This window comes from Larus michahellis, chromosome 3, assembly GCF_964199755.1.
Source record: "Larus michahellis chromosome 3, bLarMic1.1, whole genome shotgun sequence".
NCBI classification, from domain to species: domain Eukaryota; kingdom Metazoa; phylum Chordata; class Aves; order Charadriiformes; family Laridae; genus Larus; species Larus michahellis.
In genome coordinates, this window is record NC_133898.1 from 64,313,472 (window position 1) to 64,338,915 (window position 25,444).

Sequence of the window (25,444 nt, forward strand, 5' to 3'; positions counted from 1 at the left end):
TGTGGCTTGAGGTTTGATTTACTTTTCCATTATGCACATATACATACACAAACATTTATCTAGAAAAAAAACCCATTTCCAGCCAAAAAGCACAGAATAAAGCTTGGAATAATAAGATGATGTAAGAATTCCTCTTATTGTTTCTTCTGGTTTATGTTCAGTCTTAAACGTCAACACAGATTTACTTGATCATTCTGTACTTGCCCTGTAAGTGTGATTCTATTTTAAAGATTTCTATCTGTGCATTTCACTATACCAGGATTTTTTGAAGAGCATCATCTAGTATGTCCATATAACTGGGCACCTCCAGATCTAATTCATCCTATCTGTCAGAAGTTTGTGGGTTTTTTAATAATACAGTTACATTGATCCAATGGCTAATCATTACCAGAAGGGACAACTCTCTTGTGCCAGGACCAGCTCTTGTCTAACCCTCAGAGCTCTGAAGTGCTAGAAAACTACTCATTTTTCTTCAAAGTTTCTCCTGAACTGTGTTCTCACACAGTCCCTGTGCTGATGGGAGGTAAGCAAGGGTAGAGCAGCTCTTTTCAGAGGCAGCCAGCAGGTAGGTCAGATCAGATGCTTTGCACAATTCCATTCATTTTAGTACAGTGCAAGTCACCCTCTGAAGAGCTCGTCTTTCTCCAGTGACTGTGCCCAGAACTTTAGATGACTGACTTAGGTGAGTTATTTAATCCAGATAAAGACAGATCCCACCTTAGAAACTAAAGGTAAGCAACCTTAAGGACATCATGTGATTTGCATTTATTTACTTCAGTTTAGTACTTGACCAGTTTTAATAACCTGGTTACTTGTTAAACTTGCGAACTCAGCACTAATATGAATAAGCACAGGAAATACAGGTATCACCATGCACACAAACTAACAGAAGTATTAAAATAGTACCATTTTTCATGTGCATATGATGGCAGTATTCACCACAATTTATTTAATATTGGATTACAAGCATCAAGCAATGGAAAAGATGTCAACTATTACACTTCAATTGCTTTAAAGATATTTTAGTGCTGTCATGTTTCATAGGAAAACCATACTTCTCTATTATTCATCTGACATTTAAAGCTTTTTTTTTATGTTCTTTCCTAGGAATATAAAGACTTAATCACAAAAGACAGGTTTTAAGTGGACTTTATTAAATCTGACAACTGACTAATTGGACTGTGTGCAATTAATAAAAAAAAATGATAATTGAGCATTCAACAAAGGATTGTTCACTGATAGCATTTTTTTTATCTCTGCATTTTTACAGATCTACAGTTCTGCAAACACAATGTTTGAGTAAGATATTATTCTTCCTAGTTTACGCCCACACTTCATGAGATTACTGCAGTGTGGAAAATGTCACGTTGCTTCTCTTGGTAGAAGAGCCACAGGAACCACTGAAATACAAAAAAATCTAGTCCTGCCCATACATTTTCTTAGTTGAAAATGTTTGTGTAGGACAGACTGTGTGTCTCGCTATTTTATGCCTTTTTCACTTACAACTTAACTTGCTATAAAAATATAGTACGGACTTTTATGCAAACTATCAGATGCACTATTGTGGGATCCAATAAAAAAAGCCAATACTTGAGAAAACAATGCACTTGGGTAGAGATCTCTTCTGGTGCTCTACAGAAGAGCTCAGTAGGTCACTACTTGCATATTGGATGTTTTAAACTTTCCCTTCAGACATATAAAAATAGTTTGGATTAGATACTTTCTCTGTTGCAAATTTAAATATCTCCTTTATTTTTAGAAGACCGCACCTTTAGGCTCAGTAAAAGATCTGTTATAATTGGCTTGATGGTTATATTCCTACTGGGACATGTAAATGTCACTGAAAGTACTGTTCTTTGTTTACTACAGAAATTTCCTAAAATAGGAAGCAGGATGGGATAAGAGTTTATTGGTGTTTTGTCCTTATATTTACTACTGAAAATCAATTTCTTCTTTAAGTCTTCATACGATAAAGCCTTTTTTCAAGTTGGAGCCAACTTGTCTGCGAGGGTTCATTTCCTCACAAATCAATTATACCAAGCATGCTGAAAATGACAATATAAATAGCTTGTTGTGTTTTGTTTTGAACTCCCTTGTTGCTAGATGTTAACTGGCATCCCCAGCTTCAGTGAACTCAGTCAGCAACTTGCTCAGTCTGAGTTTTCGTCTCTGTTTTTCAGATGGGACACTTCTGCTACTTCCGCTCCTGTTCTTGCTTCAAGAGACATCTCCAAGCAGCTCTGAGTCTTTCACTTGGATTTAAGTAAGTCTTCCCATTCAACAGTGGACTCACTATTTTTAGGAATTGCTGGAAATATTGACTGCATTTTAGTTTGGAATTCTTTCATCTATAAAAGAGATTAAGAAATATAATCAGTTAACTGTTAATGAGGAGCAAATAAAGCAGCACCATGAGCCCTGGGCTCATTCCACAAAACAAGCTGTGTGAGGTAAAGAAGAGGTAAAAAGACTTTTAAAATAACAGAAAATTAAAACTTTCCCTCTGATTATTGGTCCAATTAACAAAGTAAAAAAAGTATGAAGGGATCTACAACAGTCTCCCCTTCTTAAGCACCACACTGGGGTGCCTAATTTGGACCACTTGCCTGAATGATCCTCTATGGTTACATGAACTACTACATATACACACACACATTTTAAATGTTTTTGTTTGTAGGAAAATCGCCTCAATAGAATGTGCCCATATTTTGACTGCAGTGCCTTTTTCTACACTTGTAATGGATTAAAGGCCCAATAGGGTCTGTTCAAGGATTTTGATGCAAGGATTAAAGAAAAAATACTGGTCAGCTCTAATAATTTAGGTTTATCCCACCATACAGATACAGGTGACAAAACAAAGTTTCATTCAACTTAGATTAGGTACTTTAGATACTACATTAGTAGGAAGGGAAACAATATTCGTAACGATATACAGGACCAAGCTTTTCTTTCACTGTTGTTAAATTAAAATGCTGTGAAAGAGGAAGTTTGCTAGTTTTATATTCTGTATATCAATATATTAATACCAATTGCCAAATCTATATTTATGATAACCATTTTATCACCATTGTCTGATTCAATAGTCCTGTCAGGCCAGAACTGAAATTTAATTTCTTTAAAAATCACTTGTGTTTGAAGATAATACTTACATTTAGCAGGTTTCTTTCTTCCAAGATTTTTACATATATTTTTACATAGACTATTTCTAAAGGATAGGCATGGAAAAATCAAATAAGTGAAAATCTTGTCACACAAACAGCAGGATGCAGGGTAAGTTTTGGACTGCTCTTTTTAGGAAGCTGCATAGAATCTATGACATTCACGCAGAGAAGACAGGATGTGGTATTCAAGCACTGGATGCAGTGACCTCTTGAAGACAAAACGCTGTCTCAGGCAGTATGTCCTAGGGAGAGGTTCCTAGATATTCTAAACAGCCACAAAGGCATCTTCTCTAATATGCCTATATTTTGTGTGTTATGGGTCATTAGTTTTTTTACAAATACTTTTGGGCCATTTTCTGTTCAGGTCCCGTGTATGAATTATTCTGACAAAGAACCGGTACTTCTTTAGGGAAATGTTGCTGGAATGCAATTGTTCAAGTTACAGCTGATACAAAGAATAAAACAATTTACAAAGAAATTACCAATTCTTTACTAAGACAATAACTAACTATGATGGATGAAAGCATTTTAGAACTCAAGTTTTTGTGTAAAAATTCTCGGGTACTGCTAATCAAATAAAAATACGTGTTATATAAAGTAGGAGGAAAATTCAGAGCCAAATTATCCTTTTTGTTTTATCCTGATTGTGTTCTTATGTAAAAACTAATTCACTGTCTGCTTTATATTTTACTCTGATCAGATAGCTGCTTTGATTAATTATTCGTTCTTGGTTTTTAAAAATCTTGGCAAACACCCACAATTGTTCCTAAACTAATATTTTTGCTTCTTATTTAAAACTGAAAAGCTCTCATAGGCAGCTAATATTTCCAAGAATAATAAACACTAGTATCAGAGCTGAAATAGGGGATCAGCCCAAATTACATTAAATAATTGCTGACAATTAAATACAAGTATTAACAGTAGGAAATGGTTTAGGTGCTTTGGCTTAGCTGTTTTTTCCAGTCCTCTGTAATTAAGTTACCCTTGTTCTCTGATGTGCAGAAAGTATTCAATTTACTTAACATTTTTAACTTCCTAAACAGTGAAACCAACTCTACTACTCTTTCATCTCACTCTAAGTATTACCTGGGTGTTTGGTAACACTGGAATGCTCAGATCCTAACCTGATGTAAACTGCTGTAGCTCAGATGGTATAACTGGAAATAAAACATTTTATACCAGCTAATGATCTGATGCAATGTGGAATTTTTTGGCTATTTCTAAACCCAAGACTTTTAAATTTCTTTTAGTGTCAAATTTAAATGACATGCTTATAAGCCCTACAGGACACCTCTGTTACTCCACTGAAGACACACAAACCCAAAGGAAAATTCAAAGCATTTACATAAGGCCTCCAAAAAGAGGATGGGGGGAGGGGGGGCATTCAGAAAACTATAGTGCTTCCTCACTCTAACAGCGACCTTGTAATTGCTAACATGCCAGTCCCTAACCCTCGAATGCAAAAAGCAATCTTGTCTGGGAAATAAAACACTACAGCTCTGTTCTGAAAGAAAAAATGTATTTATTCAGAAAGCACTAAAACACTGCTAGCAGCTGCAGATTAAAGAATATTCAGATTTTTTTTCTCCCCTCAGAGCACTAATTTATGTTCTTCAGGTAAAAGCAATGCATTTCCTGGAAAAGTAATTTTTCCTTAACACATGGACCAAATCTGAAATATTCAACATCTTTCTTTTGCTTTTAAGACTCCATGAGAAATTTCCTCAGCCTTGTTGTCTCAGATCTGGATGGTTATTTGTAAAACTGCTTTGCAAGTGATGCCAGACTGAATATCTCCTTAATCGCTTCCTCTCTTGCCAGCACCTATGCCCTTTCCCACAAGCCCCCTCTGCCCAAAAGGTTTTTCACTGCAAATTTCACTGAAAGTTGAACTTTGGCCATGTTTTACATGTCTTCCACAAACTTTCTTCCTTTGTGATTCCTGAACAGTGAGCTATTTTAATAAGTTACAATGCCAAGCTGATCACCACTGTGCATTGTCTTCTTAATGTTATGGTTTAGGTTGTCAGCTATTTAAGAAGGTACATTATCTACAGTACTGGCATGGGCCTCACTAATACATAATGTCTTCACAGCATGTCTAAACAGGGCCAATTTCTTCACGATACAAATGTCACAGCTACTAACTCTTACTAGGAGTTTTCCTTTCTATACAACTGAAAAGATACCACACCCTATTATTTCTCTCCACCACAGTTTTTGAGTTCTCACTAATAATACATTAAGCAACAAAACTAGGCCTAGTCACAGACTTCTCTTTTCCCCGTCTCCCTCTCCTCTCAGTAAAAAAGTGCAGTACAGTATTTAATGAGGGCTTTGATCTGGACTTCTACGGTATCTCCCCTTTCTCTTCTGTTCCACTAATAACACCAGCTTCTGAGTTTCTTCCTCCGTTTCCACATTTTTGCTTTTTGCTGTCCTGAATGCACTTCCAAGTCCTCACCACTGTTCTCCCCACACTCAGAGCTCCGCGAAAGCTCACCTGCCACATTACCTAAAAGCTTAGAGAAGACTTTGAAAAATAACTATTCTCTGATGCAATGGAACCAGTGTATACAACCATAAATAACCATGGAAACCGCATCCCAAAGTTCCTATCCCTTCTCTCCCAGTGGCAATTTCTGCCTGCTTATGAACTGCTCTAGTGCCAGATTTCAGGCTGTGACTTCTCTCAGTCAGACTGCCAGCTTAATATCTTGGGCCTTAACTGGCCAAACTCTAATATATTTATCTATTTAGGACTACATTTGGCCTCTAAAGTAACTCACCCTGGCCTTGGGGTTGTTCTTGTTTGCATTTGGTTGACAATATCATGCCAGGCCCATTGCTACTTCAGAGGATCCTTGTAGTGAAGGTAAAATTTGTTCACTAAACATGTAAATTAGCTGTCCTTCAACAAATTGGGCTTACCAGTGTCCAGTCACCTCCTGCAGTGTGGTGAGCTTCTTGTGAGGATGATGAATCTGGCTTTATGTTCTATTAATACTACACGCTTGAGGTGCAAGAACTGAGACCTTGTCTTTACCTGCTCTACCTCCCATCAAGGAGGCCACACTTCTTGATGAGGAAAATGCTGCAATTAGGAATCTGTGTCTTGCCTTGCCTTTTCTTTTTAGTAGACATGCCCTCTCCCTCCCTGGAAATTTCCTGTATTTCCTCCAGATTCCACAACAGTGGTCTCAAATCAAAAAGCATTAATTTAATTATGAAAGCTAGTGTGCTATGTAGTAAGTACTGGAATGTTTTGAAATAGTTCACTGAAATGGCTGCCTCTTTATTATTGTCAGCCACACTGACACTGGGGTACTCGGTTCAACTGTGATAACGTCTTCAATTAATAGTGCAGTTAACCGAGCACTAAAAGCTGAATGTATTTTACCTCCTTCTGCTGCCTTCAGTATCACAGGCCACTCTCCCAGCTGCTGCTTCTGAACCTAGCGGTACACGAACGATCTGTAACACATTTCTTGATTTAACATTCCAGCAGGCTCCGTTCCTGGAGGCAACTCTCCGAAGTGAATTTCACTCAAGTGAATTTTATTTTTTTTATCACAGATATTGCAAAGCTTGACGCGGTTTTTTCGTGCCAAATAAATTACAGTAACTGTTCCACCTCTGACTGTCAGGCTTCTTTCTAAAAGGGTATCATCTACCTTACCGCACTAAATAATCTGTAATAGCTACAGATCACTGTTATTTTCTTATCTTAACCTAATGATCCTGCCTCAGGTGGCAAAAATATGGAGACCTAAAAGCATCTTCCATTTAATAATCGCTTTTTAATGTACATCGTTGACAGAATGTCACGCAAAAATTGGGATAGCACTATTACTGAGAGCACTTACGTGGCCGTTCATATTAAAATGAATGGAAGAGGGGCTAAAAGAGTCTATTTGAATCTTAGAATGAAAGTTTTACGAAGAAATGTTCTCTTTAATGTCTGGCATTCATAATAGGCCAACCCAGATTCTAGGAATTATTGGCTTCCTATTTTAGTACTCGTACCAGTAAGAACTGCTTACATTAGCTTCCAAGTGAAATGAGGTTAGATGCCCTGAACTGGAATATCGACTGGCAGCAGAATGCAGGATGTACATGCCCTGTGTTCTCCTCAGCCACCTTCCATTTCACAAGGCATGAAGATGAGACGGGCTGCCCTGGATTTAAGAGCTTCAGAGAGGATTGTTCTTGCCACCTTTTCCCAAATCTTAAAATGAGTGCTGTCGCCCTTGTTAGCAAACGATTACCAAGGTCTGCATACAGAAATAGCAAGTTATTTGTAGAAAACGGCAAGCGCTGAGCCCTTACAGTACTGGAAGAGCAGAGCAGACAGCCTGCTGGCTGAAGGTGATTCTCCAATTCTCAGTGTAAAATGGGGCACTCACTGCGGGTCACCCTATGCCGGTTTGCACACTGACCTTTACCATAAGCGTGGAAAATAGAGCCCTGGTTCATATTCTTACATCTTGCACTTCATTGGCAAAGGCATCATGAACATTTGGATTATTCAGAACTACAGGTCTATGAAAACGGCCCTCGGAGCATACATCCTAATATTGAACTAATATAATCCTGGCAGTATACTTCCTAATATTTTACTGTCTTACACTGTACTGTCATAGTACACTGTTCACAACCTGTTTGCTGATTCCAGTGTTTCAGGCTTGCATAGAGCAAAGCAGCAGCAGAATTTTGTTAAACCATCTAGAGAAGTCAAGAGCTCATATTAACCCCCTATCCCATGGAGACTTACACACGTGCTTAACCTTATGCAGGGCTGAATACTCTCTTTGAAATCAGAGGGCCATTTACAATGCCTAAAATTAAACAAACACAAAGACATATTTTTCCAGAAACCTATCCCTATAAATCCTGTGTAACTGGGTAAAACATGCCCTGTGCTTTTTAAAAGAAAAATTACATGAAAATAACCTAATTGAACTTTACAGGGAGAGAGGGAGAGGACCATCACTGTTAAGAACGAAGCTGTCACAGCTCCCAAAGCACCATACATAAGCCTCCCATGGCTACTACATATTCGTCTCAAATTACTGGTGAACTACTGAGAGCTGTCAAGTCACAAGGATCAAGCTGTCTCTTTTGCAATAATCGGGTCACACAAAGAGATAAAACACATGAAATACTTTCCTCGTGTTACTTTTCCAAGTAACACACAGCAGCCATGTTATTCATAACTGAATGGATTTCACAAACGAGAAGACAGCTGATCTACATCACAAATGTGTTTTAGTAGCCCCACTTTGTCTGCTTTAACTTCTGTGCGAAGGTCACTTAGCTCCCAAAAGTGGGATTGTTAACTGGTAGCCTGAAAGTATCTTTCTATACATCTATCATAAAAGGAAGAAGACGCCATTCCAGTAGAAAAGCCTGAAAACCCCAAAACTGTGTTGGTTTAAGGCTAGATTATTTTGAATACAAAAAAAAAAAAAAAAGGAAGTGATTAGCTGATTATGATCAATGAGAAAGACAGCAAGACAGCTATTAATTTATATACACCAAGACAGTAATTTTGTAAACCATAATCTGAAAAAAAAAGGAATTTCCTTAGGTTCAGAGATACAGGAGTATCCGTTAAGATTTTATACATTTCCACGTTGAAATATTATTTATATATATTTTTATTTATTCTGAAATAAAATAAGTTTTTGTAGTATATGATACCTCAGAGTAGATGAGTCAGTGTCTCATTCTCAAGCCTGTTCTCATTGATGTCAGTGGTGCTGCATCAGGCTTCAAAATAAAAGTAATGGTGCAAAGTTTGGATTATACCATCTTGTTGCAAAAGGTTTTCAGGCCATGCAGAAAAATGGAGTGAAATATTTTTGAAATCACTAAGGAATATGCCATTTATTTCTGCAGAACCTTATTTTCAAATCTGCATGCCTAGAAAGGACATCCACATGATTAGTCTATTTTGGTGTATTAGTCATTGCTCCTTAGTCACTCTGGGCAATTTGAAAAATAATATTAAAGTAATTAAAAATAGTTGAATATCTAAACATATAAAGCAAGTTGGTTAATGGACGTAAAATCTCAGGATGAGTGTCCCAACTCCGTAAGCTCTTCTGTGCTAATTTGGATTTCTGAATTAAAGTAAAAACATGAATTGGCTGCAAGCAGGCCGCTTCTGAAAAGGGCAACCTGAGTAATTTTTTTCCTCTCTATGTCCAGGAACTGATGATGTGCATCATCCACAAGTGAGATTCGTGGCTGGGAAAAGAGCCAGCACAAAACCAAAACTCTTCAGTGATGTATAAGCCTCAACGCCATGACCGGGGCTGAATGCCACGCAGGAAACCTGTCAGAGCCAGTGTGACAGGCAGAGCCAGGCAGGGACGGCTGGCCACCTCCAGGCAAGCAGAGCAGCCGGGGTCTTGGACCAGAGAAGCACAAGACAAGTGTGGCCATACCAGCACACTTAATGAAGCACTGGAAGATCCCATGGGACCAAGGTGTAGCACGAATAATTCTCACCTATCAGCTAAGTTTTCATTCAGATTTTAGTTGTACATGTAGAGTTCACAGTTACGTGCAGCCGAGAAGTGGACCAACCCACGCGTCCACTTAGGGCGCTGTGGAACTGCTCCCCAGAAGCAATTTCAGACCACAGCCTGAACATGGTTTTATTCTTTCTAGCTTCTTAACAGGCTGTTGGCAGCCAACAGCTACAAGTCTATTCCAAGACACAGCAGAATAATTCCTCAAGACAGCTACAGTTACAGTCTTCCCATATTCTTGAAATACTTACTTACATCTGTCCCTACTCATAAAGTAGATGTAGCAGCTTTCCAGTAGGAAAATAACGATCTTATTCCTTGAATAAGCATTCTGCCTTATCAAGTTTACAGTGAAGTTCACAGGTTACTTTTTTATTTATTTATTTATTGGATAAAATACTAGCAGTACATATGTGTGGAGGCAAGTCTTCTCTACACCAAACTCATCAGACACTATAAGCAGTACAGAAAAACCCTGTATAAACAGGAGGAGGAAGTGCTAACTTGTACTAGTACTCTATCTTCTTTTTAAAGGCCTGAATTTAAATAAGTATTGAGAAAATAAAAGAACATTAAAAAACTGTGCAGATTTGATTTATATTGAAATACATGATCATGAAATAGCAAGGAAACATACGTTTTTATTATGCAATCAAACAAAAGCATGATAAGAAATAGAAACTTTACGAATAACACTTAGGTGAGAAATAAATACAACTAAAATTAAAAACTAATAAACAAAAAATCTAGGAATAACTCTAGGACTCTAGAATGATTCTAGGAGATATACTGCTTTTATAGCAACATTTGTTCATTTATGAAATAGCATAAAAATTTCAGCCGCTGCAACTTGCCTATACTTGGCTGAGATCTATAGATCTTAGTGCTATTTACAGATGCCAAACCCAACAATTTTTGAAGACCATGACTCCATGTTCTTGTTTTATTTTTTAAATTAATTCATCCTTAAAGGAAATACCCCTTTGTATTTATACTGTACCTATGACTACAGTCTTACAAAATTATATCAAATATCTCTCAAAATAAGCGGGGGGATCTTATTATTTTTATGCTAAAAATGGTGATTTAGAGGTTAGATTTCCTCTAGAGAAAAGCAGCCCGCTTAGGAAATGTCCTTACCAACAAAACCATGGCAAGCATATATTCTCTGTATTGCTTTTAATTGTTTTAGATGTCTCTCCACAGCTGTGCAGTTGTTTCAGACTGTTAATATTTTAAAGGTTAAGATCAATGAAAACAGGATATTTCATTAGGAGTCACCATAAAAATGATAAACTAATATTTTATAACTATATTAGTCACAAATTACTAGGCAATTCTTCTCACTATTTTCCCAGCTTTCCCTGGAACAGATGTGGAAACAACAATCAGAATCTCACAAACCTACATATGAATCATCCTGGCCCTTTTCCTATGGGAGAAAGAATGCTTTTATTTCTGAGGAAATAAAACCTAATTTATTGAGGGCACGAAGAGCAAAAGGGCTCTTAAAGCATAATTTATCTTGTTTGTTAATTGTTGCATGCTTCAGTCTACAAGGGCTGAGGGTATTGTTCTGCTTTTAAAAGAAGGCTCATAATTGCTGATAGTGTAAAAAAAAAAAAGCAAACACAAAACCCAGAACATCAGGCATTCATAGGTATGTTTTAATATCTGTCAAGTATTCTATGGCTGCAAGTGTAATTAAAAACAAAAACCTGCTTATTTAAAACAAGGGTTTACAACTCAACTGTAACTTCTAGAAAATTGTGAAACAAACATTTTTCCAAGCAACAAAAAGATGTAGTGGATCATAACATCTGTAGAATAGGTAAATAAAACAAGAAAGGTTTAATTTTTGGAAACTTTCATGAAAATACTTGTTTAGGTTAATTGTAACAACAGGGGTTTAAAGATAACCTTGGTCTTTTTACTTTTAAAAATTTTTACTGAGTGAAACACCTTTTCATCTTCTATTGAAAATTTAAAACTTCATCGACCATTTCATGTGGAGAACGTTGAAATATGATGTTTCAACTACTATTCAACTTTAAAAAAAAAATTAAATGATAAATTGGCCAACCCCATTCTTTTCTACAAAATTTATTTCAATACCTCAGTGTTTTGCATCAGAAAAGAGTCAGCCCACTGCACCAGAAGTGGGCGGCTACAGACTTCTGAGGTTGCAAGCTCAAAACCCTGGAAGATAACTCCATGAAGTGAAAGTTGTTAAATAGCAAATACACTTGTTAAAAAAGGTGCCATTTTGTTTCAAGACAGATGTCAATTATCAAACTTGTGTTTACCATCACGCAAGTCCCTCTATTTTGTGAAGTACCTCAGAGAGGAAGGCAGAGGAAGGCTGTCGGGGTGTGTTGGATGAGCACTGGGCTTCAGATCAGGAGTGCTCCATCTCCCAGTTGTCCGTGCTTACTGGGCATGAGTTCGTGTACTGCTGAACAGTCTCAAAATGCATGAACTGGGTTTCGTCAGGGTAAGACAAAACTGAAGAAGCATTCTAGGAGCACACATAGCATACTCCAACTGCAAACAGGCATTCAAGCCTTGGGGCCAGGCCAGAGTCAGTCCAAATTTTAAAAATCCCCTGGAATGGTTGTAGATGTCAGGTCCTCAGTCCCCAACTGCTTCACTGCCCCAGCGCTGCTGATCAATGACACTTGCTAATACAGACAGAGCTTCCATGCCAGGAGATAATCAAAGGTGGACTGACTTTAAATATTTTCCTAAGAGATTGCAGGAATCAAGTTTAAAAATTCTGACTGTTACTGGCAGCTGGTTATTTTCTGCAAGAGGTACAATATAAAACTAGATAACCACCATCTCCTAGGTTCTGAAAATGAAGGTTTCTCTTTTACATTGTTGAAAAATATGACTTAAACTATTACCAAACCAAGTCCTCACTGACCCATCACTTCTCCATTTAGGAATAAGAGTCGACTGGAATTTAGTGAGGTTTATTACTTAGCAGCCCGTCCTCAGATTACAACAGTGGTAACTGCAGTCAGGGGATATTAACAACCCAACCTGAGACAGCGTAAAATCGTTTATATCCCTTACCAAGATATAAACATCAGTTACTTACTATCACCCCTGGGTTATTTTTAAAAAGCAGCAGACGCTAAAGCTGCAGGGAACCACCTTTAACAATAAAGCTATTTAAGAGCTGGAAGTAGGCATTGTCACAGCACTGTTTTTAAGAACCAATAAACCACAAAGATTAAATAAAAATCTAGTATCACCAAAGCTGGTGCGTCGCCTCAGTGTCTGGAACAGATCTTAGCAACAACTCGCTTCTACGGCAAACACAGGCCGTCTCAGAAGGTAAAAGGACGCGGCATCCTGAACTGTGGCTTCAGTTTCCTTCCATGACACAAACTGCTGAGCAATTGCGACGCTGCTTCAGAATGACGGATGCAGATTAATTACAGCAATTATGACTCATCAAGGAAATACCGTGCCGGTTTGCTCTTGTCGTTTCATCTCTGACTTTGTAAGTGATGACAAGCTAATTTAAACAGTCACAAAGCTTAGAGTAATACATATTTTTGTCAATCACTCACTGTCCCGTCAACAATTTATGCTCACAGGAAACGCATCCCCGGACATTAATAATCACGGCATTTCAGCAACGATACCAAGAGAAGCCACTCTTCTGGGCTCGAACTAACGCCAGCACCATTTGCCACCACTGCAACGCCCGGTAATTAGAAGACAATTAAAACCGCTGGGTCCGTCCATGAGAAAAACCACACGGGCTCTTCCCGCGGGCGCTGCCGCTGCTGCTCCCGACGCCGCCAGCAGGTGGCGCTGCGGGGCCGCAGAGCCGCCCCCCCTCCTCCCCTCCCCCGGACAGTCACACGCACCTTATTTTTTTTCACCCCTAAAACGCCACAACTCGTGGCAGCACCTTGCTGGTTTAGCTCTACCCTCCCCGGTGCGCGGGAGATGGTCCCCAACTCTTCCCGGGGATGCCAGTACGATCACAGCGGACTCAACGGCGGGTATGCAGACATGCGGCTTAGGACAAGTCTGTCCCACCGGCAGAACAGTCCATCACTTCAAAGCAGGGCATGGCTAACACGAGCAGAGTTCAAAGCACAAAGAGCACCGAGCACATCTTTCCCTGTGCTCCAAATTCACTGAAGGGCTTTGCTCTCCTCCTCCTGTCAAGCCAGCCCAAGCTCTGCTGTGCACCCCCTTCCGCCTTCTCCCGGGGCTGGCCAGGCAAGAGTGGAACAATTGCTTTCCTTGCCGAGCCAGCTATGCCTCAAGATCTCCTAGCTCTCCTCTCCTTTTAGTGTGATTCCTGACAACCCATCATGTCTGATTTTCCACTCTGGCTTCTTGTATTTTACTCCTGGAGATGACACAAGGCATTAAACACCACTTAGCAACTCAGTTTTACCTGACTCGGAAATGCCCTCAAAACTCTGCAAGTGAAGGTCAGCCCCTTATTTGCTAAGATCCCACCAAGATGATAATCACAGGGACAGAGCTGGCAAGGGATTTGAGAAAGCGTTGGAGTTAGGTACTCCTACATGTGACAGAAGCAGCTTTCTTGTTTGCTAAATGAAAGATCTGCAGCGCTTACAGTCAGAATTTTATTATGCTTAACAGTTTAATATTGAGAGACTATATTAGCTGTCAGTAATGTTATCAACATTACCAGTAGCTCTTAAATAAATGAAGCTGCTGCCCAGCAGGGCCAGATCACTAATTAGCAGGTCCCAAAGGCAGCTGGTTACTGTTAAAGGCAGTAAGGTGAAGAGGCTGGGCAGAACCTCTTCTTCTCTTTGTCCAGCTGCCAAAGCTTTAGTTATTAAGTTCACACAGATTCCTGGCATCAAAATGAGTCAATTCTCCCCTCAGGTCACGTACAGCACAGCACTTTCACAGGTGAAAGTCTGCCTTAAGTTCATATTTTTCAAATCTTGGTATCTGATGCTAGGTTTGAAATTGTAACTTCAGCTTCTACAGGGATTGGGAACCTGCGTGTACTGCAGAGCAAATGAACTTGCAGCGCTCAGCCACACTGAAGGCTCCAGACATTTTTATTCAGGCAAATCTGAGAGTGCCTCTTTTCAAAATGCTTAACTGAAATTAAAATGTTCATTTTGAAATGTTCATTTGAAACTAGCTTAGTGTAAAATCTATGATGTCTTCGGTGGTTTGAACAGTTTACGTGGAAAGAAACTTTATTTCGCTCAGTGATGACTTCAGTAAATAGTTTCCCACAAATAAAACTTTATTTTTGTGGCTTTCTAATAATTATTAGACACAACATATGTTCTAATATGTGTTTTTAAAAATCAGTATTTTAACTGACTGATTGTTAATCTATTATCTCTGCTTACATGATAGCAATTCAGAATTTTCAAAAGTATCACAATGTTCCTCTGAAATAGAAAAATAAATAAAATAAACAGGCCCTTCTTAAAATTAGCATACGTTTAAGAGTCCAGAACAAATAACGTCTTATAATCCTTACTGAATCTCCACTCTTCAGGAAAATTATATTTAAGCGCAAAAATACTGTCTTTCAACAGCCAGTGTTTGCTCCTGAGTATTGTTAAAGCAGTATGCAAAAAATGTCAACAACAAGCAAAAGTCAAAGATTAATTATTCTGGAAATATATTTTTAATGCTGATGAACCTCTTCTCTTTAGTCGGAGTATTTCGTTTTTAACACACTTCTGCTTTTGTACCTCCAGCAATTTTAAACATATATATATATATATTTGATCTTAACACATATATGGTATAACAGGAAAAAGAAGTGTGCGACAGGAAATTTACTAATGCTAATTTTTGATTCTGCAATAATGAGTAGCACTATTGTACATGCTTCCTTTCTGCAGTGGGAATTTAAAGGTCTACAGTGAGTGCAATAAATATGTGGAGAGCAGGGAGTGCTGTTCAAAATCACGTGCAGACACAGACTCTCGACACAAATCTGCTTCCTTCAGCGTCTGCAGTTCTCACTGTGCAATTCCGTGGACCGTAAGCTCTCCACAACAGAAACCAATACCAACAGGCATTTGCAAGAGCCTCTTAAGATACGGTTTCCCCCCCCTCCTTTCAACACTAACACAGCACAGAATACAATAAGGTACCGCTTTCTGACTATGAAAGCTTGATGAATCTCTCAAATGCCTTGCAGCGTGCTGTACGCTTCTGAGACAAGAGCCACTGCTCTCAGGTAGCCAGGAGGCCCCACCAGACTCTGACATGTCCTGGGGCTTGCCCATCTCAAGCTTATGTGGTTGTTCCCTATCGGGGAAGTCTCAAGGAAAGCAGCCTCACAGAGAAACCAGGCAACCATGGGTCTAGGCCAGTATTGCTCAAGGAAGTAAAAATTAGGCTTAACTGAGAAACAGTTAACGTAAATTGCAGACTAAGGACAGATTCTGCTGTCCTTTGGCAGGACCAGAAGCACTCTGATGGAATGAAAATAAGAATCAGCAGCATAGTGTGAAATTAATCCTTTAGGCTGACGATATGACTGACAGTAAACTGAGTGGACTGTTGTAGCTCAGCACACAGAGCCTACTCCCACTCTTCCTCCCCCTTCTTTGCCATTTCACTACAGCCTCACAAGGAGGACCTGAGTTTAAACAAAATGTGTTGTAGATGCCTCCTATGTCCTGCTATGCTTTTTTGGTGTTCTGAGTTTGTTAATGGCTCCTATTGAGAATCAGCATTGGAAACTAAGGAATGAGGGATTGTGTAGCGCTGTATGTTAGGACCCAAATTGTGGGTTCCAACAAAGTGACCTACAGGATACATCAGCAGACTAGAAAAGCAGTGAGAACTTGAATACAGATATTAATAAGAACAGTACTGGGATGGAATAGTATCTTCTTCCTTTTAGTTTTGGGAGACTTTGCTGAATATATAAATAATTTGCCATGCAAGGTGAAGGAAGTCTGTTCATTCCTAGTCCTAAAAAGGATGCAGACAGTTCTGCCAAACTTATAGCTGCAGGGGACTCCTAAGTCATGGCTCATTACTAGGGGCAAACAAAATGCTTACACGAAGTTCAGTGTTCACACTCAATGCTGTGAAACACTGTAACATAATCAATTTACTAAAGATAGCTTTAGCCCCTTGGGACATGCAGATGCTTCCCGATTTTCTTTGCCTTGACGTGGCAATGTCATAGACAAACCATTCTATTGCACATGAAACTCAATCTTCCGCCCCTTGCCCCTTCCAGAAATGCACTAGAAAGCAAGCTAGTTTCATCTCAGTTTTTCTTATGTCTCCAGTGTCCTGATGCAAAAAATAGAACTTGGACAAATAAACAGATTGCTCTAAAGATAGAATTCGGGGGGTAGCCTTCAATTCAATAAGCAAAGGCTATAGAAAGTTTGCACCTTACTATTTTAGTCTCTAAATTAGAACACTGGCTCTTTTGTGAAGAATCTGAAACATCTGTGCAAACAAACATAAGCAGGACAAAACTGTTCCTCCCCGAAAGTTGCCTCCTCCTACAACATCCCGTTTTTTGCAGATGTGAAAACGCCTTCCCTGGGTGCATGCACTGTGGTTAGTCACGCTGCATGTAGCAACTGCTAGGCTGAAGTGGTATAGAGATGCCACCCCAAGATGCATTACCCAAGGAAAAATGCGGTATTTGAGGGGATCATACTTGCTACTCACACTGTGAACACCCAGGGCCTTCCAGATGGCAAAACTGAGCAATCCAACTCCGCACCATGCGTAGAGTGAACCCCATCCTAGGGCTCTTAAGGCCAGTGACGAACCACTCTCTGGTAATGCAGCTGTGGCAGTAATCCCCTAGAACCAAAAATAAAGTGATCAAGAAAAACTGAACAATATTGAGGGGGAAAAAAAAAAAAAAACAAACTAAAAAAGTTAACTTAGCGATCTAGAATTTTTCCTGACTTGCCAGCTCCACTAGTGTGGCCACAGAAACTGTTATGGCTGCCAGCAGACCCAAAGAGCCAAGCAAGGGGGTGGATGAGCTGCCTGCCCACCAGGAGTGGCTTTCAGGGTTGACAGTACCACCTGGGGATGATTTTTATTACCCAGAAATGCCAAAGTCAACTGTTTCATGGGCACAAGAATCCGCCACTCAGTTATCCCACCAGTCAAAATACAAAACTGAATCAAAACGAGTAAGAAGCCCTCGTGACAGTGACATCAGAAGATAATCGTTGTGCGTCATTGATTTTGGTACCTTTTTCTTGGGGCAGTAAGGGTGGTGGGCAACCATTGGTCTACGGGTTTTTATCTGCACTCCTGAAATAGCAGGTTGGGAAACTAGGCCTGAGCAGCTTTCAACTTGACACAGAGAGGGTATAACAGTGACTGAGAGACTAATTTCGAGGGGCTGCGGCTCTGAAGGAGCTCTGGAAACCATTTAGGAAAATTTTGCAAAGAGCAAACAACAACGCCGAACCCCATCCCCCTGCAGAGTTCACCAAGTGGCAACACAGAAAATGCTCTGCAGTCTCCACACTTGTTTTTGTCAGAAACAAGAGTAGGAGGTTTTAACCACTTGTTAAGATAAAGCTGCTTAAAAGTCTACCATGAGACGTGTCCTGAAAACACAAAACACTGTCACTTGGAAAAGCCACCTCAGGCCAAGAAGAACGTAACCTGAGCCGTGATGGGGTCCCAACTACAATGAAACCTTCTCTGCCGCAGCACGTAAGTGCACGTTGCAGCTACCAAGGGCATAAGCCACGAGCTGGCTGACATCAGTCAATTCGCACCACACACTCACCGTTAGCCAGCCGTTCTCTCATCTCACAACGCCCACCTTACTGTACCTATTTGGTATGGGACAGCTTCAATCTGCATAGCCTGCAACAGCAGTTAAGACAGACACAATCCTGTTGCTCATAGTGGTAAATGTCAGCAAAAGGGCTCGGGTTTTTTTCCCCAAAGGATCATTGTTCTTCACATGGAAGCAGAGATTTCAGATGGTTACTGTTAAAGACTGATATCTACAGTCCTTACACAACTGAAGAGTCCTACTTACTTATTGAGTATCTCGGGGGAAAAAACCCAATTATTGCTCAGAGGTAAACATAAATGAGACTGCAAGAATACAAAGATATTCAATAAAGAATTATTTCATTTATGGTCTAAAGTACTAAAAAGTGAAATTAACTCGTGGAACGATCCAAAAAATCTTCCTCCAAAACACGCCAAAGAGATGCACTTTTCTACTCATCACAAAAAGTAGGAAAAAAATCTTTTGTGTTCTTGCTTTAAAAATACTTCAGATTTTTTTTATTACTTTTAAAAAAAAATTGGTTCTCTTTCTTCTTTGATGTAATTAAACACATGTAGTGCCTATCCCTATGGTATTTGGTCAGTGAAATAGCACCAGTAGCTTTTTTCCTCTTGGCTTTGTATTTATTAAGATGATCCTCAGACAGTCCTCAGCATTAACACTTTTCCTTAGGATTTAGCTGTGGGCACAGTTACCCAAGGACAAACACACACTTGCAAAGGGCACAAGCAAAACGTATCTTGATCTTTATTTATTCTGATTCAGACATCCCAAAGTGGAAGCTGTTAACAAAACTATGCTCTGTAAGCACACACATATGTGCACACATGCACAAACAGCTGAGATCTCTAGTCACACTATTACACGAGGGCCTATTATTTGCTTACCACAGCTAATGAACTTTCACAATTCATTCATCAGAGACTGCTTTGAGTAGATTTAAAATGCTGATGATTATTTCTGACATTTTTCCTGCTTCTATGGTCTAACCATATACAACAACATGCAGAAAAATTTCTCCCATTTGGAAGATGGGAAATGAATGGACAAAAATATCCTCCACACAGAATCTTTAAATAGGAGTCATTATCCATGAAAATTGATGGCAAGAAGAAGCACCACACAAATACTACTCAAATGCTTGATTGCCCCAGAAAAAAAAAAAAAAAAGTGGTAAATGGAAACAGTTGATCTGGTTTTACTGAGAGCAGTTCAGTCACAGGCTGATTCCTCAGAGTGTCAGGTACACAGATAAGGATTTCTATAAACAAGACAGTTTGTTATATGATTATCAGATATGCTGTTCAGAGCATCAAGAAAGCTGATTAATGAAACACTAAAAAATTTAAAGACATGTTGTAGCACGGGAGAAAAAGATGTCACCAATAAAGGAACATTTTTAAGTGACCTGAGATTTTTTTCACGAGCACATTATTCTATGCACAGATGGTTTTATCTTTATTACTGCTCCTATATTTTTCTAAAAAAGCCAACTCCTTAGTTTAAAAAATAAGCTATTAAACAACACTTGAGCCTTTCTATAAACCAGGCCAGGAAAATATAGGTCAGAATTAGCTGATTTGTTTCCCAAAAATATATGCTTCATATTTAATTTATATTTTTTTTCTGGAGGATATAAGCAGGAAGTGGGAGAAGGAGAAATTACATTGTTTTTTTCAGACTATTCCCTTGTGGATAAGAATGATTGTTTTTTTCAGACTATTCCCTTGTGGATAAGAATGTGCCTGAAAGGAAGCAGTGCCTAAAATAAATGGTGTGTTCAACTGCTTCGGTTGATTGCATTCCGCATGTTTGCTGTTTTGTATGACCTAACTCATTGTAAAATTAAACACCTGGATAAACGCTGGTGCCACTGGACACTTAGCACAAGGAGGCTGCTGCATCTGAGCATTTAATTTTAAAATTTTTTACATTCCCCCGCTCAATCATTTCTTAACCGAAGGTCTCTGCAGTGCTTCATCACTGAACAGGATCAGGTAATCTCAATTTTGGGTCAATTTGGGCGCCAGTTCCACAAATGCTCACAACGCTTACTTAACTTCGCTACCACAGAGGAGGTACAGTAGGTGCAATTTCAGCTTTATCTCTTGCCAGTAACCCTGATGCTACTGTGCAAGAGTAGGGTCTCATAGTGTTGCTTCCTGGAAGTCTGAATGCAGTCATGAAGCCATGATGCTACAGCCACCCTTCTGAATTGCTATTTTTTTTCTCCCATAAAACTATTTTAATCTGTCCCAGGCTTTGTGTCCCAGGCTTGCCTCCTGTTTCTACTCTGCCTTGCACACCAACGTTTCACTGACACAAAAACTGGCACAAGCCAGCAAAGATGCTGAAAGAACAGGTCTCACGTTTCTTCCCAACACTGAGCATCAACTCTCATTCCTTCGGACCTTCCCTCACCCTTGGGCCAGCACAGTCACTGCAGACACGCAGTGCAGGGAATCAGAAGACTGATTTGGACTAAAACTAATGCAGGAAAAAAGAAAAGTAGAGTTAACCAGTATCACCTCACCAACCCAGCAGCACAAGTGCTGGTGCCTTTACAGGGGCAGAAATGAATTGTCAGAAACTAAGGGCTGGTAAGATGACTTCTTTCAACAGCAACACTGGTTTATGTTTGCTTAAAGTACGTATCAAACTATGGCCTGACCTCAATGTGGATTAAAAACCCAACATTTAAGCATTGAACATTTAAGAAGGATGCAATCATCTGTAGTTATTCATAGTTACACTTTTATTATTATACATGATGTATTTTTAAAAATAACAGGCAATGACTTGCAGTAAGTAACTATAGATTTAAGTAAGAAAGCTACAGCAAAACTGTTACCTCGTTGGTAACAAAACCTCAGAAAGCATCTGAAGACAGCTGAGTCATTCTCAAAGTCTTTCCTTTCCTTTTGAAATTGCTCACCTACAAGCACCTTGACAAAAAAAGCACCTTTCTATGCTTTGCAGTATTTAAATTGAGGGGCCCAGGAATCACAGGCTTTTCGCTAGGAAACTGTTGTAATTCATTTGCACGGATAGTAGCAGATACAGATTTTCAGCAAAAATCAAAATGGCATGTATCACTTGGTGCCGATTCCAGCATATATATTCGCAGATGTCAATGTAATGTCACTCTTGACAAATTTCACCCTGATAACAGGACAGCTCAGACAGCCAAGAATACATGTGAGCTGGAAAAAAAGAAACCCTCAGGAAAAGGAAGTTTAAAAAAAAAACCAAAAATGTTAAAAAAAAAAAGGAGAAAAAGTCCTGATTTAAATACATTTCTATAGCTTGTAAAATAACTTCTCATGGAGTTTTCTATTTTATCTATTTCAAAAAATAAAGCCATGTTTATTATCGCTGAAAAGGCAATGGATGAGTTATGCCATGTCAGCCTACAGAGGAAAAGAGGATGGCAAAGGAAGTATCTCATGCTCTTTGACCACAAAAGGAGACTGTGAGCGATCAGATACAAAGGCTCTGAAAGAAAGTGCAATGGAAGATACTTTTTTCTTTTGATATGCATTGTTATTGAATTAACATTTTAAAAATATGCACAACAGATCAGTTCTCAGCTCCCTAAAACCACCTGTAATATATATTGTATTCTAAGGGCTTGGTGGAGTAGACACCGATTGATTTTAAGGACCTATTTTTGACATTTTTGGAAGTAACAAAGCATTAGTGAGGGAAAAAACATTCTTCAACTAAATATGCAGTATTAATATACCCAACATGGTATAACTGTTAGCTTTGCTTTGCAATTTCTTTCTTCAGAATGCTCAGGTGGATCCTGTTAGTAATTGCATGAGATGAGATTATTTTTGGCCATCAGATCTCATAGTACCAGGCCACTACACTCCCTCTTGCCGGTTCCCTTACATAGCAGGAAAGGAGTGGAGGGCTTAGATTCTAAGTAATTCCACACTACATATTCCACAGTTTACCAGCTTTCTACTTCCTCATTGCCATCCTTACTCAAGTTACCTCTCTTCCCGATTCACTACGGCACTGGGACCGCATGGTGAACTGGATCACTGAGGTGACACGGGCTCCCGACTGAAGTGCGTTCACATCACAGAATCAAAATGGACCATCAATTATATTCCATTACACAGCAGCAGCACAATTCCAGCAAACAGTTTAAGTTCTATGTTTTATTTCAACGCATCTCAAGTACTAAAGTATTTAGCAGTGTCAACTCTAAATTGATTTCTAAATTAATCCCAGCCCTATTGACTTCAATTAAGTCTAGTGCTCTTACCATCAACTTCGTACAGCCAAACTCCACGTATAACAAGGTTTCCATAAAGCATTTGATGCATTCTTCTTTCCTGTGTATCACAATTGGAAAATAGTTTAAAAGGAACAAACCTTACTGAACCAGTCTGGGTTCTTCTTTTTTGTCATGGCAAGCGTGGTGCCAAAACCTGCTATCATTCCTGCTGCAGCAACTGTACCTAGAAAAATTCCACCTGCCAAGAAAAATTTAAGAAATAAAAATCAAGATATTTTTTTTTCCTAAGAGGAAACAAAACCAAACCTGTTTTGAAAATAAAACCTGAAAAATTAAGATCTGTCAGCACATGCTGAAGGGAAAGGAACAGTGTTCCACATTATTTATGTTAACTCAATACAGCAGGCAAGAAAGAGTCTTTTGAAATACAGCATTTTGGAAATCAATGGCAAGTATATATATTTTCAAACCACACAAACCAAAAAAATCACTGAAATCCCAGGATACCTTTTCACAGTACTCCCGAATTTCCACTGCTCCCCCAGCAGCCTCCCTCTCCAGAGCAGGCTACTAAAACCATCTTGTTCTCTGGCTACGCCTCCTCCCGCCCCAAAAGGAAGATGTAAGCCTTTTTGTTGCATTATTTGTTATTTCAAATGGCCACCTGAAAATCCACCAGTACCTGTGAAGGCCACTGTATAAGCAACTCTTGTTCTTCAGTTTTCTCCATTTTATGTTCTAAGGCTCTGTTTAAAAAGAGAAAATTGCCAGTAGCAGGATGCTTTCCCAAGACAGCATTCCTCACTTTTCAGTTTCTTTTCAGAGTGTTTCCAAAGTCACTTGAGGCCCCTTGATCCCTTCCAGTTCTGGCATCAGAAAGGCACATATAGCCATACCAGACCACTTTTAAGAAAAAGGCTTGTTACAAAGACTGAGTGCCCTGTACAAAACCATCTGATTCATATTAAAATCCATATTAATTTTTTTTCAGGGGGTTACAAGTTCTTCTTTTGCAACTACTGATACCCAGCCTGTGTTTCCCCTTTCCTGATGCCAGTCAGGTAATTAAAAACTGGCCGGAATAGGAAGAAAGAAGCAAAACATGCTTATGTTAGGTCTCACTTTTTAAAAATTAATTACCCTATTAATGTGATGGAGAAGTTCCCTGTACTCGTGTCAATGAAATCCATCAAGTACCTCTTCTGCCTGGGAGCAGGAAGACCTCACACACTGCTGGAACTTTACACGCCCACTGCATTTGAACATTTCAAGGCCTATTAACCAACAACGTCTCCCTGATTTCAGAACTAATAATTGCGTTTCAATTAACTACTCCTCCAAGAGGAAGAGCTCGCTGCACGGCCCCATTGGGAGAGGCAGGAAAGCACTGCAAGGGGCGGGCAAAGCGTGTGGCAGCGGTGGAGCGGTGCCCCTCGATGAGGACGCTCGCGGAGGCGACATTCCCTGGTGTCTGCAGGGGGCACACCGCCGCGCCCGCCTTCCCCCGGGACTGACCCAGGGCACGGGACAGCGGGAGAGCTCCGCCCTCCGCTCCGCCAGGGGGCGCTGCCAGCCCGCGCAGCCAGCGGGAGCGGCGCGCTGGGCGGCTGCCCGTCACCGCCGCGGGTGCGTGGGGCCGGGCGGCTCCGCTGCGGGCCCGGACGGCTCCCCGCCCCGGCTGGGATCCCGGTTTGTGTTGCTACGGACGCTCTGCTGTAAGGAACCCGCGGCGCTATCTGTAACCCGTCCCAGCCGCCTCTTTCCCAGCGGCTCCCGCCCCCCTCAGGGCGCCCCGGCGGAGCTGGGCTCGGACCCCCGCCCGCCGCCGCTCCCAGTCCCGCAGCGACGAGCTCCCTCAACGCCCCGCCGCCACCTCGCTGCGGTCCCAGCCCCGCGGGGCGAGGGAGGGAGGGAGGGAGGGCAAGCGGCTCCCCTCAGCGTCTGCCGCCCCCGGCCCAGAGCGGGTCCCCCGGCCTCGGGCCTCCCGGATACCGCCCAGCGGCGCCGGGGCGGGGGCTTGAGGGGCGACGGGCGCCACCACCTCCGCAGGGGAAGGAAAAGGCGGGCGGCGTCGTAGGGACTCCCTCACAGCGTCTGCCCCCAAACGCCTCGGCTCCTTCCCGGGGACGGGACGGGACAGCGGGACAAGACCTCGGGCTACTGCAAGGCGGGGTACGGAAACGCCTCCCTCCCGGCCGGCGCCCCCGCCGTCCCCGGGGGCGGCCACGGGGCTCCCGCTGCTGCCGGTCCCTGACCCGCACAGGCCAGTGAGGGGAAGGGAGGAGGGCTGTCCGCACCTTTGATTAAGAAGAGCTTGTCCTGTGACGCCGCAGGGCTCCCGGCCGCCCGGGGCAGGGGCAGCCCGCGCCCGGGGTCCAGCGGAGCCACCGCCGCTGACCCCTCCTGGGCGTCCCCGCCGGCAGCCGCCCCCATGGCGCGGGAGGAGGAGGCGGTGGCGGGACGCAACCCGGAAGGAAACGGAGGTAGGCCGGGACACGCAGCCGCTCTTCCTCGTCCGCCCCGTCGGGCGGGGGGAACCGGCCGCTGTCGTCCCCCAGCGCGGCCGGAGGAGGGCGCGGGCGGTGCGGCCGCGCCTACCCGAGCAGCGACTCACCGGCGGCCCGCCTGAGAGCCCCGGCGGGAGCTTGGGGCGCTGGGCGCCAGCGGCAGCCGATAGCGCGGTGTCCCGAGGCCGTCGCGCCCC

General features: G+C 41.2%; 1 protein-coding gene across 1 annotated transcript; it reads right to left on the bottom strand.

Moving 5' to 3' along the window:
- Window positions 1–1,133: 1,133 nt before the first annotated feature.
- On the bottom strand, window positions 1,134–25,444 carry TMEM242 (transmembrane protein 242). Its single transcript, XM_074580487.1, has 4 exons — window positions 25,038–25,444; window positions 22,878–22,978; window positions 17,384–17,521; window positions 1,134–2,348 (listed from the first exon to the last, which is right to left on the bottom strand). The coding sequence occupies exons 1-4, from the start codon at window positions 25,171–25,173 to the stop codon at window positions 2,250–2,252; spliced, it is 474 nt and encodes a 157-aa protein (XP_074436588.1). The 5' UTR covers window positions 25,174–25,444; the 3' UTR covers window positions 1,134–2,249.